At 54.9% G+C, this 18,042-nt stretch overlaps 1 protein-coding gene across 7 annotated transcripts; it reads left to right on the forward strand.

Annotated features, from left to right (window-relative positions):
- The first annotated feature begins 530 nt into the window (after positions 1 to 530).
- On the forward strand, positions 531 to 15,821 carry TLE6 (TLE family member 6, subcortical maternal complex member). Of its 7 annotated transcripts, none has more exons than XM_049876353.1 (19): positions 531 to 612; positions 1,241 to 1,331; positions 2,930 to 3,009; positions 3,419 to 3,464; positions 5,214 to 5,255; positions 8,458 to 8,520; positions 8,593 to 8,896; positions 9,000 to 9,022; positions 9,427 to 9,493; positions 9,592 to 9,669; positions 9,771 to 9,842; positions 9,939 to 10,027; positions 10,257 to 10,294; positions 10,912 to 11,164; positions 11,247 to 11,497; positions 12,833 to 12,977; positions 14,216 to 14,366; positions 15,331 to 15,407; positions 15,562 to 15,821. In XM_049876353.1, exons 2-19 carry the CDS (start codon positions 1,281 to 1,283, stop codon positions 15,661 to 15,663), a joined length of 1,932 nt encoding a protein of 643 aa, XP_049732310.1. In that variant the 5' UTR covers positions 531 to 612; positions 1,241 to 1,280; the 3' UTR covers positions 15,664 to 15,821. The 7 variants fall into 7 exon arrangements, with proteins under 7 accessions (XP_049732310.1, XP_049732311.1, XP_049732307.1 ...); XM_049876354.1 differs by having other exon boundaries at positions 9,771 to 9,833; XM_049876350.1 differs by having other exon boundaries at positions 9,771 to 10,027.
- Positions 15,822 to 18,042: the final 2,221 nt, after the last annotated feature.

Here is an 18,042-nt window from a genome sequence, read left to right on the forward strand (position 1 = left end):
TAATATTGCAGAAATCATCATTAGTCCACATCTAAGTATTGGGGTGGGGATGCTAAAGGGTCCCCCCATAAGCCACCCTTGGCATGGCCAACAATGATCAGACTTCTCACCAAACAATGCAACCACAAGCCACTCAGCCCCTCCTCCAGTTCCACCCTTTGACCCTCAAGCCGTAAGTCCCCCCTCCCTTGTCTGGACCCCAGACTGCGGCTCTGCGCGACCTCTGTACCCGGCCGCGGGGCCGCAAGGGTTAAGCGGCGGCCGAGCGCGCTGAGTGACAGTCCGGCCGGCGGCTGGAGCGAGCAGACCAATCGGCGGCGGCGGCCGCTGCCCACGTGGGCGTAAGGCCTAGCGATTGGTCAACGCCGCCCGTCCACCGCCCGCGAGTCCCGAGCCCACGTGCAGCTGCTGCTCATTCATTGCTCGACTTCGCGTTCCAGGTGGCGGCGGGGAGGGGGCCGGGGCGGGGCCGGGGCGGGGCCGGGGCGGGGCAGGCGGGGCCTAGAGGGGTCAAGCAGCCCCTTGGGGGAGGTGCTTCCCCTTGGTTTAAACTTGGCCGGCCCCTCCAAGTTCCACCTTCTTCACTGGCCCTGGGTCTCCACTTTCAGACAGGTGAGTTTCCAGGCGGCTTTCCTGGCGGACTCCAAGCTCCCTGGCTGGGGACTATGCTGGAGGGAAGTCGAGGGGGCAGAACTGAAGGAAGGGGCCAGGAACCTGTAGGAGAGGTTGGGGTGGTGAGAGAGGTCTCTTTCTTCCTGTCTGATAAATTCCTTCTAATTCACCTGAAGAACTCTTATTCATCCTTCAAAACCCATTTCCATTGATCTCTTTCTCTGCTTTAGGAAATTAAATCAAAACCAAGTTTGAGCTTTGGCTTCCTTCTCTGGCGTCCCCCAAGCCCTGATTGCTCTGGGCGGGGTGGTGGGGAGCGGTGTATGTGTCTGGTACTGTCTCCCCCACCCCCTCATAGGGTGGAGCCAGGGGCTCCGGCCTTTCTGGGTCCCCACCATTAGTCTAGGCAGTAAGAGACATCAGAGAGCATCTAATGAATGAACGTGAGACCTAGGGAGTAACAGTGGGATGATACGGTGGAGGGCAAAGAGGGGCTGAGGACCCAGGTCCCCGAGGGTGCCAGCGGTGGGTGGTGCAGGAGACCCCAGGGTGGGGGGCGGGATGGTTCTACCCGTGGCACTGCCCAGCGTTCCGTCCTCAGGACCTCCCATCTCCTTATGAATTTCAGAGTCTCTGGCTAAAGCCCTGCTGACTTTTCCTTGAAAACGATGTCTAGGAGCCTACTCACCTCCCAGAGGGACACTCACAGGATGGTAAAGGTGACCTTGAAGCTCCTGGGAACCTCAGTGGCATCAGCCAGGCAGAGAGCCCAGACCTGGGTTCAAATGCAGATGGCCTTCACTTAGTTCTCCCAGCCCTTTCTGATCGGGGTGGTAATAACCCATCACCTGCTTCCCAGCTGACAGAAGCCAGCACTTCCTTTTAAATTAAATTTCCTTCTAATAAGACCCATGCATACATCATCGATTTGGTTAATATTTTACACTCAAAAGCCATCTCCTCACCTCCACCCCTTACTTCCCAGGGGTGACTATTTCTAACAGGGCAGGGTTTGGCCAACTTTTTCTGTCAAAGGCCAGGTAGTAAAATTGTAGACTTTGCTGGCCAACAGGCCAAATCAAAGCTATTCTGTTGGTACTTGAATTAGGAGAGAAAACGGGAATGCCCTTCTGGTTTTACGTGTTTCCTCCCTAGCCCCTGACTGGCCCTTTGAGCCCACTCAGTGGCTTGGTGGAAGAAAGGCCTGGCAATCTGCTTCTGAAAGATCACAGCCATGAAAACCTTATTAGAGCCCAGTTCTGCTCTGCACACATGGGGTCACTGTGAACTGGAATTGGCAGCAACTGGAAATGTTGATTTCTGTGTCCGTCTCCTCATCTTGGAGCCCTGGTGGCTCAACAGTTAAAACACGCTGAAAGGTCAGCTGTTGGAGCCCACACAGCAGCTCTGTAGGAGAAAGACCTGGTGATTTGCTCCCGTAAAGATTAAAAACCCTGTTGCCTTTGAGTCTACTTCGACTCTTAGGAACTCTATAGGACAGAGTAGAGCTGCCCTGTAGGGTTTTCAAGGTTGTATCTATGGAAGCAGACTGCCACATCTTTCTTCCGCCGGGCAGCTAGTGGGTTTGAACCTCTGACCTTTTGGTTAGCAGCTGAGCGCTAAGCCACTGCGCCACCAGAGCTCCTTTGGGCCACCACCACCACCCTCCATTTCCAAGCAGAAACTCCCCTCAGGTGATAACTTCTCATCTCCCCCCTCTCTCCTCTGAACCCTCTTAACCTGGCCTTGGAGTCTAACAAAGGAGCCCTAGTGGCGCAGCAGTTAAGCACTCAGCTGCTAACCAGAAGGTCTGTGGTTCAAACCCACCAGCTGCTTAGTGGGAGAAAAATGTGGCAGTTGACTAGTATAAATAAACCCCGCGGGGCAGTTGTACTCTGTCACATGGGGTCGCTGTGAGTGGGGAATCAACTCAAGTGGTACCTAACAACCCTAGCCCCTACAGGGGAGAAAAAAAAATTTCTTGTCAAGTCAGCTTTGATTCACGGCGACCCCATGTGTGTCAGAGTGGAACTGTGCTCCACAGGGCTTTCGATGGCTAATTTTTCCGAAGGAGATCACCAGCCCTTTTGTCTGAGGTGCCTCTGGGTAGCTTTGAACCGCCCACGTTATGGTTAGCAGCTGAGTGTGTTAAGTATTTGTACCATCCAGGGACTCCCTGTTCTCCTACGGGGCTGGCCCAATTCCTGGGGGCTACAGGTGGTACCTGGGTACTAGATGAGATGGAGCCTTACCTGGTAGCATGGGTGTCTGAGGAGCTGGGGTCTTCAACCCTCCCTTCCCGCTTTGACCCTTCCAGACTCAGACTTCCACCTCCAAGGGCCTGCAGCAGCTGAGCGAGCAGAATACCCTGGATCAGCTGAAGAAGCAGTCCCTCAGGTGAGGACAATTCCATGTGGCCACATGGACTGAAGCCAAAGACCCCACCCAGGGAAGGACTCCCACTTGGGCCCTCTGCTTGGGGATGATCCAGAGGCCCCTGGGTCAAAAGCCAGGATCAGTAAGGGGACTATCGGGGAGCCTGAAGCAAAAGGAAAACAGTAATTCTGACCCTGGTTTTTATTGGGAACACCTTGATATTTCCTGGGGCTTGAATTTTGACTTTTGAAAACATGGTCTTAAAATTGTATTTGTCTTGATCACCAAGCTTTCTGGCACCACCTTCAGTCCGGCTTCTAGCTGATGCCTCACTTCCCTCACCCTCATCCCGGTGTTGCCTGGGGCCTCACCCTGGGGGTGGCGGGGGTCCTCAGGCTACTTCTTCCAACCAGTCTTTTTTTACCCTCAGGGCCCTCCTTCAGTTGAGTACACAGCTGGAAAACATTTGCCACTCGGTGAGTGGACTGGGGCAGCCCCGCCCCGGGGCAGAGGATGCCAAGGAGGGAGGCTGAGGTTGGGGGTGGGCAGTGGTGGTGCTGACCACTGGTAACCTTCCTGAGGGGCTCAGGCTGCAGCTCCTCGACCCTCCTAAGCATCCCAGGGAGGCTGTCCTTGTCAGCTTCTGGAGCCCTGATGGGCCACCCCCCCACGGCCCCCCCCCACGTATTACACTTAGCTGTGAGCAGGTGAGTTAACCCTTTGAGCCCCAGCTTCCTCAAATGAGTCTTATAAACCAGCCTTGCTGTGAGAACGGGAAATCCTCTAATGAAAGCAGGTGTTCACTTGAAGGCCTGGCCTCTGCTTCCGAGAGGTCACGGCCTGGAAAACCCTGCAGAGCAGCGCTTCTCTGCACACACGGGGTTGCCGCGAGTCAGGGTCCACTTGACAGCAGCTGGCGTGAGCTTTTTGTTGTTGTTGTTGCTCATTTGGTCCACAGTGGGCTTTGGGGTATAACAAGTGATTGGATCCCCTGCCCTTGAGGTGTTTATATGCTCAAGGACCTCATGCTTGGTAGAGGGTCAGTGGAAAAGGACATCATGCTTGGTAAAGTAGGACATCACGCTTGGTAAAGCGGAGGGTCGGTGAAAAAGAGGAAGACCCTCAGCGAGTTGGAGTGACACAGTGGCTGCAACAATGGGCTCAAGCATAACCGATTGTGAGGAAGGCGCAGGACTGGGCAGTGTTTCGTGCTGTTGTACATCAGGTCGCTATGAGTTGGAACTGACTAGAAGGTACCTAACAGTGCAGTGCTGTCCTATAGAACTTTCCAGAGTGATGAGAATGTCCTATATCTACAGAGCCCTATATGGCACCCACTAACCACATGTGAAGGAGCCCTGGTGGCACAGTGGTTAAGCGCTTGGCTGCTAACTGAAAGTCCCGGAGTTTGAACCCACCAATGACTCCCTGGCAGAAAGATGAGGCAGTCTGCCTCCATAAAGATTACAGCCTTGGAAACCCTAGAGGGAGGTTCTGCTCTATCCTACAGGTTCCTTATGAGTCAGAATCGATTTGAAGGCAGTGAGTTTAACCATGTGGATACTAAGTACTCAAAATGTGGCCAATCTGAGGAATTGAATTTTTGTCTTGATTAAATTGGAGTCCCTGGGTGGTGATACAAGTGGTTAACACGGTCAGCTGCTAACATAAGGTGGGAGGTTTCAGTCTACCCAGAGATGCCTCATAAGAAAGGCCTGGCAATCTATTTCTGAAAAATCAGACATTGAAAACCCTATGGAGTGCGGTCTTACTCTGACACACGTGGGGTTGGCCAGGAGTTGACTCAGCGGCAACTGGTAATTGTAATCTAAATAGTCACGGTGCTGGCCTAGTGGCTGCCTCATTGGCAGGGCTTTGAACCGGTTCGTTCCACCCCAGATATACTGAATCAGAATCTATAACGAAAGTGCAAGGTGGTAGGGATAAAAAATGAACACATGAAAAGGTTTTTTGGAGCAAAGGTAACTGGGAAGGGCTTCTAGGAGTGATTTTCAGGGTGGCACATGGAAAATAAGGAGCTACCTCTGGAGAGCAGGGAATGGTGTTCCAGGCAGAGGGAACAGCCAGTGCAAAGGCCCTGAGGCAGGACTGCCTGGCAGGTTGGCGGAACAGCAAGGAGGCTGGTGGGGCTGGGGTGGGGTGAGAGGGGGAAGGGCCACTTGTACTGACCACCTCCCAGTGTGACTCCCGTGGATCACTTGCAGCTCCAGAAGATCCAGAAGGACCTCCAGGAACATCACGAGCAGGTGAGTGAGTGACCAGGAGCTTGGTGTTATAGCTCCCCCTCCTTGAAAGACTTGAAAAAGGAAGTGGGGGCAGTGAGGACAGGGAGGGGTTGTACAGGGCCCATGGAGGACTTGGGCTTTTACCTGAGCAAGGTGGGAGCCCTGGAGGGCTGTGGGTGGAGAAGGGACTGTCCTGACTTAGGCGATCATGGGCGCCCTCTGGCTGCTGCAAGGAAAACAGCTGGGGGGCAAGGATGCAGCCAGGGACCAAGGCAGACGCAACTGCACTGGTCCAGGTGGGGGTGATAGGGCTGGACCAGGTGGAGCCAGAAGAAGGAGAAACAGCCAGATTCTCATGAAAAGGCAACATTTAAATAAAGAGCAAGCCCTGTCAAAGGCTATCAGAAGGGCATCTGGCAGAGGCAACAGCCCCTGCAAAGGCCCTGGGGCAGGACCATGCCTGGTACGTAAGAGGAACAGCGAGGAGGCCCATGTGGCTGGAGCGGAGGGGGAGAGAGGAGCAGGCGAGGGCAGAGCGGGGCAAGTCGCATAGGATCCTGGGACTGTGGGGACGATTGGAGCTTCTACCTGTGGTGGGAGCCCTGGAGGGCTGTGAGAGAAGGGACATGCCCTGATTTGGAACCCACCCTCAGGATATCAGTGCATCCCCACACCTTGGACATATACCCCATCTTTCCTCTAAGCCTCTTCCAAGAGCCTCCCTGGGTTCTTGGGTGGCTCAAAGGAGACATGGAGCCTGACAAGCACTTTGCAGCTCACTTGCTGGCACACGAAGGGCCTGGTGTGTGCCCTGTACAAGGGCTGCAATCTGCCAAGTGTCTGAGTTCCCCAGGGTCCAGACCACGTAGGAAGTGGGGCCAGGTCCTCCCAGCCTGGGGCGCCCTTCCCAAGCTGAAGCATGCCCCCACCCAGCCTGTCCTCCCACCACCTGGCCCTTTCTCCTGGGCCCTGGCAGGGTTTGCTGCTCATGCCAGATGTGCCTGGCAGGGGGCCAGGACTGAGTCTGCAATGGTGAGCAGCTCGGGGAGCAGGAGAGGCTGATCCAGGGTGAGGGGGTGCCAGGAAGCAACCAGAACAGTTACTCATTCAAGGGAGACCTATCATCACCCACTTGCCAAGTACTGTTTTAAGCCCCAGGGAAACAGCAAAGGAGAATTCAGACCAATCCCTGCCCTTGGGGGAGAGGAGCCTGATAACCAGGGAATTGCCTTAGGTGGTAGGAACTAGGGGAGAGTTGGGAGTGGAATAAAACTCCCCCAGGGAGATTGAGGGTACCTGGGAGTGGGTTCGGAATTTAGGAAGGTCAGGGGAGGCTCTCCAAGAAGGTGATGTTTGAACAAACACTTGAAGGAAGTCAGAGAGGGAGCTATGTGGATATCTGGCTGCTAACACAAACAGCATGTGCAAAGGCCCTGAGGTAGGACGGTGCCTGGAGAGTTGAAGGAACAGTGAGGAAGCCCTGCAATGGGGTGAGCCAGGGGGCGAGAGGAGGAAGGGAGGGCAGGGGAGGGGGCGGGGCAGGTCATGCGGGGGGTCCTGTGGGCCACGGGGAGGACTCGGGCTTTTACCTGAGGGAGGTGGGAGCTCTGGAGGGCTGTGAGCAGAAGAGGGACAGGCCCTACTCAGGTGTTCACGGGTGCCCTCTGGCTGCTATGGGAAGGACAGACTTGGCGTGGTGGTAGGCATGAAGGCAAGATCTGGGAGACCAGTAAGGGAGTCCAGGTGTAGATGCTGGTGGCCAAAAGGGGGTGAGAAGTCAGGTTGTGGAGTTATTTTGGACATGGCCACTTATGTTGCTGCTGGGCTCAGGAGGCCCTCGCCTCACCCCGCCCCTACAGCAGCTGGGCCTGCCATCTGGCCCCTCACACCATCTCCCCCACCCCCTCTGCTTTCCACTCCTTGTTTTTCCTGCCTCCTTGCTGTGCCTTTAAAACCCGTGTGCTCCCCACACCTGCCTGCCTGCCTGCAGCCTTCCTCAGGGAGGGCCAGCTAGCAGGCAGGAGGGAACTGCACGTTTCATGTTGAGCGCATTAAAGTGCCAGTAAGTTGCGCATTAACGAGCTAGGGTGAATTGGCGAGGGTTCCCCTGGGCCTTGAGCTGTGCTGGCTCTACTGGGGAATCCATCAGCAGCTGCCCGGGAGGCAATGGCCTGGAGCTGTGCAGGCTCAGGTGGAGGGGGATCCTACGTCTCACCCCCTCCCTCCACCGGCCCTATTCACCCAGAGCAGGGGAGCTGTGGATATAACAGCAGGTGAACACTGCTTGATTTGGCCCCTTTTCTGTCTTTACACTGTCTTTGGATAAGTGGCTTCATTTCTCCGGGCCTCAGTTTCTTCATCTACAAAATGGGAGTTCCACTCGTGTGTATCAGGCTTCTCTTTCTTGTAGCAATTCTTTTTCTTCATGAATAAGAACGTTCTCCCAGGTTTCAGGAGCTCGCTCTGGGTTGGGCAGCTCTGGGCAGCTTCTGGACATTGGTATGGAAGGAGCGAGTGTAAGTTAAATGGGTCTGCTGCCAGAGGCCAAATCCGTGGTAACCAGTATGGTAGCCGCAGCCACGTGTGGCTATTTGAGTTTCCATGAGATAAAATGAAGAACCACGTTCCTCAGGGCATCAGCCATACCTCAAGTGCTCAATTGCCACTTGAAGCTAGTGACTACTGTATTGGACAGTGCATGTCTAGAACCTTCCATCGTCGCTCTTATGAGCCTAGCACTGGACTGAATGTAGGTGTCGACCTGTACAGCTCCCTACCACGTGTACCATGCCAAGAAGGTGAGTCTGCCCTGTGTCTCCACACTGCTAAATCTTGGCGGGACTCGACGAGAGGTGCCCTTGTCTTGTCTGTTCTCAGCACAGGGCTGGAGATGTCCTAGAAACCACTGCTCTTGGTGCTTAGAAGCTCGAGTTCTGTGGTTAATCCCCATCTTAGACACAAGGAAACCCACTCTGGAGAATTCCCTTGCCCAAGCTCACCATTTACTCAAATATCTGAGCCTCCATTTATCTGGGGACAGTGGTGGTCTAGTGGTAGAATTCTCGCCTTCCTTGTGGGAGACCTGGGTTTGATTCCCAGCCAGTGCAGCTCATACGCAGCCCCCACCCGTCTGTCAGTGAAGGCTCGAGTGTTGCTGTGATGCTAAGCAGATTTCAGCGGAGCTCTCAGACTGAGACGAACAGCAGCTCTCCGGCCCCTCTAGGAAGAAGATTACTTAAAAATCACGGAGACCTGCAGCCAAACCCTGGACTCCCAGCCTCTCAGGGTAGGTTTATGGGTCACTGGGGAGGGAAGGGCAGAGGGTGTTTTCTTGTGTCTCTCATGACCCCGTTTCCAGCACCAGGTAAGCCAGATCTCACCTGGTGAACAATCCCGGAAACCAGCCAGCTTTAAGGCTCCCTGGCAGCCAGAGCTCAAGACCCCACAGCCCTCTAGCCTCCAGGAACAGAACTTCAAAGGCATTGTGGCCTCAAGGTCATCTGCCTGGTCACAGCAGCCCCCTCAAAGGGACAGCATCACCACCCAGCCTCCTTCATTCTTCAGCTCCCAGCCCAGGCTCTGGCAGGATGTTCTGACTGAACGACTTTTCCACATTTACACTGGTAGCGTCACTGTGCCAATGGATCCACCAAGACATGGAGGTGGGCCTCCCTCAGGGTGAGGGCTGGGGCCAAGGGGCAGCCCAGGCTGGACCCTCCTGTTTGACTGTCTCTCCATTACTCTCCTCCTTTCTTGTTGTCATAGCAACAGAGCAGGCTCCAGGCCTGGTGAGTAAATATGTCTCAACTGTACCCAGAGGGGTGGGTTTTGGGGATGAGTGGTTATCCTGGTCGAGCCCCTTCTGCTTCCTGGCCTTGCCCTTCCTGCTGTCCCATGGGTCCCTCTGAGCCTGTCCTGGTGTCTTCCCTAGTACAGAAGGACTCGGGTGAGATAAAGATGGACATGTTAGATCAGGCCAGTATCTGCAGCGTGGGGGAGGGAAATGGAAGCTTCTGGCGCTGACCAGACCTCACCCTGAGACGCTTCCTTTCTGCCACTCTGCCTGGACAAGAAAACAATTTGTGGCAGCCAATGAGTCCTGCACACGCTGCTGGGCATAACTTCATGGCTCTCCAGCTGCCTCTGGCCAGGCCAGCTGGTCTGACCAGATTCTTCCATTTCCGGTGGGCAGGAAAACGAGGAGGTCCTGAGATCACGTGACTGCTCAGCAGCAGAAAAGTCTTCTGGAAATGCTTTGGGTAATCTCTGCGATGGGAAAGGGTTGACTTAAGGAGGCAGCAAGAGCCTGCCGTGAGGGCTCCAATCCCTGATGCTACCTGCTTTTGTCTTTGCCTAGTTCCCCGCCTGCCTACCTCCTCCTCTTCACCCCCCAGCGGTTACTCAGCAGCAGAAATGTCTTCCGGGGACACGTTGGGTAATTCCCACCAGGAAGGGGCTGACTCAAGGAGGTGGCGAGGAAGGAGCCTACCCCAAGGGGCTTGGTCCATGGTGCCACCCGCTTTTGTCTTTGCCTAGCTCCCCGCTTGCCTCTCTCCTGCTCATCCCGTGACTCCTCAGCAGCAGAGACCACTTCTCAAGGTGCTTTGGGTAATGCCCCCAGGAAGGGGCTGGCTCAGTGTGGCAAGGGAGGAGCCTGCCCCAAGGGACTCCGTCCACGCTGCTACCTGTTTTTGTCTTTGCTAGTTCTCAACCTGCCTACCTCATCCTCCAGCTCCCCTGGGGTCTCCAGAGAAAGGGGCACAAGTCTAGACATGGCAGCAGATGAGACCCAGGTGAGACTCTGGGTCTGAGCTGGCATCTTCCTATTTTTCTGACCCATGATCCCTTATCTCACCTCCTTCTCACCTGTAGCTGGGATGTCTCTTCATAAACACTGCCCTCCTGTTTCTGGGCCTGAGGCTGGCATGGGGCAGAGAGAGCACACCTGGGCACAGGTGGGCAGGAGAATGCAAGTCAAGGTGGCTTCTCTGGGGTTAGCTGTGACCCTTGTTCCACCTGCAGGAACCTGCTGGAATAATGTATGAATTTTTGAAGCCCATGTAAGTGACTGGGGAGCCCTCCCATCTCTGTACATCTGTCCCGGCAGGTGGAGGGAGGGAGGTGTAGGGTTGGTCTCCTCTTCCCCATCACCACCATGCCATCCTCTCCAACTTCAGCTGAGGAATCTGGGTAGAAGTATACATTATGTTCACACACATCACCACCTTCTCATATACCAGCTCTGCGTTCAGGGGTTTGGGAAAAGAATCCCATGGGGTGGGGGAGGGGAGCAGGGGTTAGAACTCAGTGCAGATAGTCCTAACCTAGTGGTCGGTGATTGAGCAAGAGTACAGGTAGAGGGAGGGAGAGAAAGGCTTCCTGGAGGAAGGGGCATAACAGGGCCTTGACGGATGGGTAGGAGTCTGCCAGAGGGGCAAAGCACTCCAGTTGGAAGCAAAGGTGTATGGTGAGGGCAGAGTGAAAATCACTGAGGAATGTGGTGAGAACTTGGTGGAAGTGTGTAGCATAGTGGGGAACAAGGCCTGCGATGAGAACCCCAACATCTGAAACACCCCAGCCCTTTGCGGTTCAGATAGCATGATGCATGGTCTTCCACCCTCCGCTGGGCAGAGGGGCTAGCAGGCAGACCAGTGACCCTGAGGCCTCCCCTCCCAAGATCCTGGGATCTCGAGGACTTTGAAGATAACTGTAAAAGGCCGGACACTTTTCCCTGGAAATCCAAGAAGCTGGCTGTCCCATATAAGCTGGAAAAGAGGCGGACGTTAGACCACGGGGAACTTGTCCTAGCTGTAGCCGTCAGCAGCTTCATGCGGCTCGCCTTTACCTGCGCCAGGGGCGGTGTCAAGGTGTGGAGCCTAACTGGCCAGAAGGCCAGGGACAGGTTCCCCGTGAGCCACATACCTGTACAGGTAAGGGGCCAGGGTCGGTGTCCAGGAGCAGGGAAGGCCAACCTGCAGGGGCAGGACCCTCACTCTGACTCTGCCTGTCCAGACCCCCAGGGCCTACCTACGCACCTGCCTGCTGTTCCCAGACAGCACAGCCCTGCTCACGGGTGGCAGCAACCTGGCCTGCGTGAGCTTGTGGGACCTGGCCGCCTCCCAACTCCATGTGACGGCCCAGCTGCCCTGCGAAGGCCTCTCCTGCCAGGCCCTGGCCGCCAGCCCCCAGGACAGCCTGGCCTTCGCTGGCTTCACCAATGGTGCCCTCAGAATCTGGGACCTGCGTGATGAACATGTGGTCAGGTGTGGCCAGGGGTGGGCGGGGCTTGTTAGCACAGGTGCCACCTGAGCACCTGCCAACCTTACACCCTGAGCTTGCCCTCAGAAAAGTTGGTTGAAGGGGCCAGGCTTAAATCTCGTTTGGGCTGCCGTTATTGTACTTGTCTTCTGAGGTTTCCCCATCTGCCCACTGGGTGTGCTAGGACTAGCCTTAGGATTCTTGGAAGGGCGAAGTCGTTTTAGGAGTCCCTGGGTGGTGTAAACCGTTGATGTACTCGGCTGCTAACCAAAAGGTTGGGGGTTTGAGTTTACCCAGAGGCACCTTAGAAGAAAGGGCTTGCAGTCAGCTTCTGAAAGATCAACTGTTGAGAACTGTGTGGGGCATCGTCCTGCCCTGACACACACACAGGTGCCGTGAGTTGGAATCCACTCAGTGACTGGTCACGTCATCCTAAAGAATATAAAACAATGTATACAGGTTGCTTTCAGTAGGGGGCAACGTACAGTTCACAATATAGTATGCCCCCACCTATCTACCAAGCACCTTATCCCCTTACCCTGTAGACCCATTTCAGCGCTAGGGTAAACTGAGGACAGAAGGATGGCATGGAAGCCTGGTCGAGGTTGCTGGAGGTTCTTCTTTGACCCACTTGGACAGATGGGGAAGATCAACTCCTGGGAGTGGGGGAGGGAGTTGCTCTCGAGCTCTAGGGGCTGGGACTGGGGTTTGGCGTGCGTGGGAAGCGGGGGATATGTGAGGGCTGGAGAAGGGGTTCAGGTGCCTGTCTCTGCCAGCTGCAACATACACATCGTATGAAGGCAGATGTTGGGGAGAGTGACTCTGTCCGTTGGCAAAAGCCCAATAGACAGAGGAGTGAGTGCCTTAGTTATTTAGTGCCGCTATAACAGAAATACCACAAGTGGGTGGCTTTAATAAACAAATCTATCGTCTCAGGGTTTAGGAGGCTAGAAGCCTAAATTCGGGGTACTGGCTCTCTCTCAGCTCTGGAGGAAGGTCCTTGTCTCTTCTGAGCTTCTGTTCCTAGCTTGGCATCTCTCTTCCCCCATCTCTGCTTCTTCTCTCTTGTTTGTTTAATCTTTTATATCTCAAAGAGATTGATTTAAGATACACCCTATACCAATATTGCCTCACAAACAACAAAGACAATCCAATCCCAAATGAGATTATAGTCAGTTATTATAAGGGTTAGGATTTACTGCACATTTTGGGGGGGCAAACAGTTCAATCCATAACAGTGAGTGAGTGCAGGTGAAGAAGGCAGGTGGGCTGATGGAGTTTCCTGCAGCCCACACCTCAGAATCGTAACTCTGAGCCCCTGCCAACTCCTCCCTGACCAGGCACCTCCCGGATAAGAGAGGGAACGGGACCAGGAGCGTTGTGGTCAAAGGTCCCAACGTCTGGGTAGGGGGTCTGGACACGTGCCTGCGATGCTGGGACCTGCGGATGGCCTTCAGGCCTCGGGAATACCAATTCGAGTCTCAGGTGAGGAGGCCAGGGCCGGGAGAGGCCTTGGCCAGGCAGCCTGAGGTCCACGGTGGGAGGTGAGGGTAGTCGAACCCAAGTTGTGGTGCTGCTGCAAGGTTAGAGGTCATCACACGTGCTCTCCTCCTGGGTTACCTGGGTACCAGTACTGGGTGCCACCCGTCGATTCTGACTCATGGTGACCCCATGTGTGTCACGCATCCAGCAGCTGACTCAACCCTTCCTCGGGGCTTGGAGGAGAACTTTAGAACTCTGACGCCATCAGGTAGTCCAGGATACAGGGAACAGCTCTTCTCGTGCTCTGCTGGCCACTCGGAGGACAATCTGGCAGTTTCTGTTAAAATTTAGAGATGGCAGTGGTGGCTGAGTGGTAGAATTCTCACCTTCCATGCAGGAGATCCGGGTTCGATTCCTGGCTGCTGCACCTCATGCGTAGCCATCACGCATCTGTTCTTGGAGGCTTGTGTGTTGCGCACAGGTTTTAGCAGAGCTTCCAGACAGACTAGGAAGAAAGGTCTGGTGATTGACTTCTGAAAACCAGCCAGTGAAAACCCTATGGATCACACCAATCCAATCTACAGCCCATCATGGGGATGACGCAGGACCTGGCAGCATTTTGTCCCGTTGTGTATTGTGTCACCACGAGTCAGGGGCTGACTCAATGGTGGACAATTAACAGCGGTTCAGTATTCGCGAATTCCATGGAATTTATAGACCATAACTACCGCAGACGACAAGAACAGACCATGTTAGCGAGCCGTTTCATGCTCTGTGTCGGACTTGTAGCTCACGTAGTTCTCCTGATAATTTGTAAGGTAGAGAAGCGGTGGTTGTTAGTTGCTGGCGAGTCAGTCTCAGCTCGTGGCAAGGCCATGTGTGCAGAGCTGAGCTCTGCCCCGTAGGGTTTTCGAGGCTGTGACCTTTTGGAAGCAGATCGCCAGGGCTTTCTTCCAAGGTGCTCCCAGGTGGGTTGAAACGTCATCCTTTCAGCTAGTAGGCAAGTGCTTACACGTTTGTGCCACCCAGGGACCCCAAGGTAGAGAAGACTGGTTCCATTTTGCAGATGGGGAAAACAGAGCCACAGAGCAGTGCAGTCAAGCTTGCCCAGGGCCAGGTGACTAGGAAATGACCCAGGACTTGAACCCAGGCAGCCATCTTCCAGCACCTGGTCTCCCCGCCTGGCCTCCGGATCAGGCTGGGACCTGGACCTGAGTTTCCTTGCTGCCTCCCGCCCCCAGATAATGAGCCTGGCACACAGCCCCAACGAGGACTGGGTACTGCTGGGCATGGCCAACGGCCAGCAGTGGCTGCAGCACACAAGCAGAAGCGAGAGCCTCATGGTCGCTGATGACCACGACGCCATCCTCAGCCTCAAGTTCTCCCCCTACGGTGAGCGGCCCCCCGGGGACCCCAGCTTCACTCCAGATCCCACCCCGCTCTGATTAAGTCTTAGCCAGTGCCGGCTCCTACCCACCTGTCTTAGATATCTACTGTTACTACAGCAGAAATACCACAAGGGGATGGCCTTAACAAACAGGAATTTATTTTCTCACAGCTTAGGAGGCTAGAAGTCTGAATTCAGGGTGCCAGCTCTAGGGAAGGGCTCTCTCCTCTCTCTCTCCCCGTTCTCTCCTCCCTCCCCTGCTTCTCTCTCCCTTCCTCCCATCTCCCACTTCAGGAGAAGGTCCTTGTCTCTTCAGCTTCTGTTCCTTGTTCCTTGGTGATCTCCATGTGGCACATATGTGCTTATTTTCTCCTGGGCTTAATCTGCTCCTTTTTATTTCTCAAAAGTGATGGCTCGTGACACACCGTACACAGATATGGTTGCGTAACATAAGAAAAAAATTTTCCTGTTCCCAAATGGGAGCCCTTGTGGTGCAGTGATTAAGAGCCCAGTTGCTAACCAAAAGGTCAGCAGTTAGAATCCACCAGCCGCTCCTTGGAAACCCTACAGGGCAGTTCTACTCTGTCCTATAGGGTTGCTACAAGTCAGAATCGGCTTGATGGCCGTGAGTTTATTCTCAAATGGGCTCACATCCCCAGGTATAACCCACCAACCCACTGCCATCGAGTCAATTCTGACTCATAGGATTTACAACACAAAATTTTGGGGAACACAGTTCAATCCTTAACACCACCCCTTTGCCCCTCTCGGACCCTCAGGCCCTTCGTTGGCAGAAACCGTTTCCATGATGTACCCTGCATGGCAGGGAGGGAGGTGGGGAATCGCTGTCCCCATTTTGCAGACCGTGGATGGAACGGGGCCTGGGGTTCCCATGTCTCACTCCTCAGGGGTCCAGGCCTCTGCTGTCACTCTCCCCCGTGACCAGGCACCCCCTCTGCTTCCTCCCAGGCCAGTGGTGGGTGAGCGTGGGGCTGGACAACTTGATCACCATCTATAGCACGCTCACAAGAAAGAAGCTGTTCCAGGTACCGTGGGGACCAGGTGGGTGGGCAGGGTCAGGTAGCCTGGGTCTGAGCCCAAGGGACCCTGAAGGGACTGTGTCTGAACCAGCAGGCAGCGTGGCGTCAGGCCAGGTATATGTAAGGCCCCTGGACTCGCTTTGCCCCTCTGCCCTCCCAGGTCCCGGAGACTTGCGTCATGTGCTGTGACGTGGCATTGAACAGTCGCCTGATTGTCACGGGGTCCAGGGACAATGCTTCCGTGTACCAGGTCACATACTGAGTGAGGGGCCTCGCCTCCATCGTCCCAGCTCCGTACCTGCGGCTGCCACTCTGGGCTCTTGTTCTGTCCTTTGGTGAAGGGATTTCCTACAGAGCTGCAAGGTTCTGCCAGGGTTTTGCAGACTCTAGTCTTTGTCAGGTGTAATAAAGCAATCAGAAAAGGCAGAGCTGGCCTGGGTCTGTGTCCTGCCCTCCAGATGTTGTTGATGCCGTTGAGTCGATTCTGACTCACAGTGAGCTCGTGTGACAGAGTGGAACTGCCACGTGGGGCTTGCTCGGCTGTAATCTTTACAGGAACAGATCCCCAGAGCTTTTCTCCCATGGAGCCTCAGCTGAGCACCTAGCCACTCACACCACCAGGGCTTCTTGCCCTTCCGAGAGGAAGGTCCATTTTGTCCTTCTGTCTTGGAGTCCACCTTTTCCTCTGAGAACCAGAGCAAAGCCACTGACTCCACTGTCCGGGAAGGTGGTTTTGTGTGATTTGTCCTGGAGTCCCTGGGGGGTGCAAATAGCGAAAGTGCTTGGCTGCTAACAGAAAGGTAGGAGGTTTGTCTACCCAGAGGCACCACGGAAGAAAGGCTTGGAGATCTGCTTCCGAGAAACCAGCCACTGAAAACCCTACGGGGCACAGTTCTACTCTGTGATACTCATGGGGGCGGCATGGGTCAGCAGCAGCTGGTTCTCCTTATGAGGTTTTGCAACATCAAGGGGGCCCAAGCTCCACAAGATCATCCATCAAGCTGATCCATCCTCACCCCACACAGAGACGTCTTCCAGCCCCTGCTTGTATGCTTCCAGGGACTGGGTGCTCAGTCCTTCCCAAGGCAATGTGTTCCATCACACTAGTCTTCACCTGGGAGACTGTGCACCCAAGACACTGAGTGATGTCTGGGGACAATTGTGGTTGTCACGACTTGGGTGGGGAGTGCTATGGCATCGAGTGGGTGGAGGCCAGGGGTGCTGCCCAACACCCTACAGTGCACAGAATGGCCCCGCCCCAGAGAAGGATCCTGCCCCAGTATCAGCAGTGCCGAGGGGGAGAGACCCTGTGTTCGTTATTTGGAAAAGATTGAGTTCTAGCCCTGCTCACACCATATACCAGAACACACTCCCGCTGGGTCAGACGGTGTAAACCATGGGGACCCTCCAGCTCCTGTGATTTCCCGCCTCTCTCTTCCCCACTCAGTGTGGATTTAAATGTGGGCAGCGTCCTAGGATGTCAGGAGGTCAGATAATTGAGATGCAGAGTCTCCCAGAGGTCAGTGGAATCCCCTGACCCAGGGGTTCTCACCTGGGGCAATTCTGCCCCTAGGGGACGCTGGGCACTGTCTGGGGACATTTGTGTTGTCACGACAGGGAAGGAAATGCTACCTGGTCCCGAGTGATTGGAGGCCAGGGATGCCCCTCAACACCCTAGAGCGCACAGGACGCCCACCCCAGAGAAGGATCTGGGCCCTGTGTCAGCAGCACCAAGGTTGGGAAGCTGGTTGACAGCAATGGCTTCCTTTGGCATCCTCCCTTCATGCTCTCAACCAGGCTCGGAAACCACCATTCAATCCCTGTCTCTTCTGGCCTAGGGGGGTCCCAATGCTTTAAGACGTCTCACAGTCCCCTTAGCCCTGCCAACCCCGCCCCCCTATGGAGTATCGTTAGAAGCCCCGATTCCAGCAGGGCCCCACCATCTTCCTCCAGAATGTCCCCAACACCGTCCCTGCTCCTCTCCAGCCCACAGGAGTTTCCAGGTCACAGGTCATTATGTCCCAACCCCTTCCCCACCCCAGCTCATAGTTCTACACCCTTAGCTGCTGAAACCTCAACCTGAGACCTCACCACCCCCGCCCTCCCTGCTAAGGAGAACCCTCCTGCCCTTGTGGTTTGTACCCAGCCAGGCTCCTCCAAGCCTCTGAGTCTTCTCACAGGCTGTTCCCTCTGCCCAGTGAAGTCCTCTCTTAACCTTTTTGAATGATAAGGTTGGCACTTCGAATCTACCCAGAGGCACTTCAGAAGAAAGGCCTGGCAACCCGCTTCTGAAAAATCATCCATTGAAAACCCTATGAAGTGCATTCCACCCTGACACGCTTGGGGTTACCAGAAGTCAGAATTGACTTGAGGGCAGCTAGTTTGTTTGCTTATTTTTTTGGTTTTTCTTATGCTTTAGCCCTCAGCTTAACCGTCCCCTCCTCGGGGGAGAGTGACATTTGCTAAGCACTTCCCCCCCGCCCCTGGGCCGGGCAGCGTGCGCCAGTCTTTTGTGAATTACTGCTAAGCCTCACAGGAAGCGCAACTGTGCCCCGAATAGCTGTGTTCTCCCCCACTATGCCCCAGGCCTTTGGACTTCAGCATCTCGGGACGATTCTGTCCAAAGAGCTGAGGGCCAGAG

Source organism: Elephas maximus, chromosome 3 (genome assembly GCF_024166365.1).
Source record: "Elephas maximus indicus isolate mEleMax1 chromosome 3, mEleMax1 primary haplotype, whole genome shotgun sequence".
Taxonomy (NCBI): Eukaryota; Metazoa; Chordata; class Mammalia; order Proboscidea; family Elephantidae; genus Elephas; species Elephas maximus.

Bases quoted from the DNA above. Each gene is read 5' to 3' on its own strand.
- TLE6 (XM_049876350.1), top strand. From the start codon at position 1,281: ATGTCTAGGAGCCTACTCACCTCCCAGAGGGACACTCACAGGATGGTA. The intron at 5,256-8,457 runs GTGAGTGAGTGA...CGGCCCCTCTAG, and splicing joins TCCAGGAACATCACGAGCAG to GAAGAAGATTACTTAAAAAT. The intron at 11,165-11,246 runs GTAAGGGGCCAG...CTGCCTGTCCAG, and splicing joins TGAGCCACATACCTGTACAG to ACCCCCAGGGCCTACCTACG.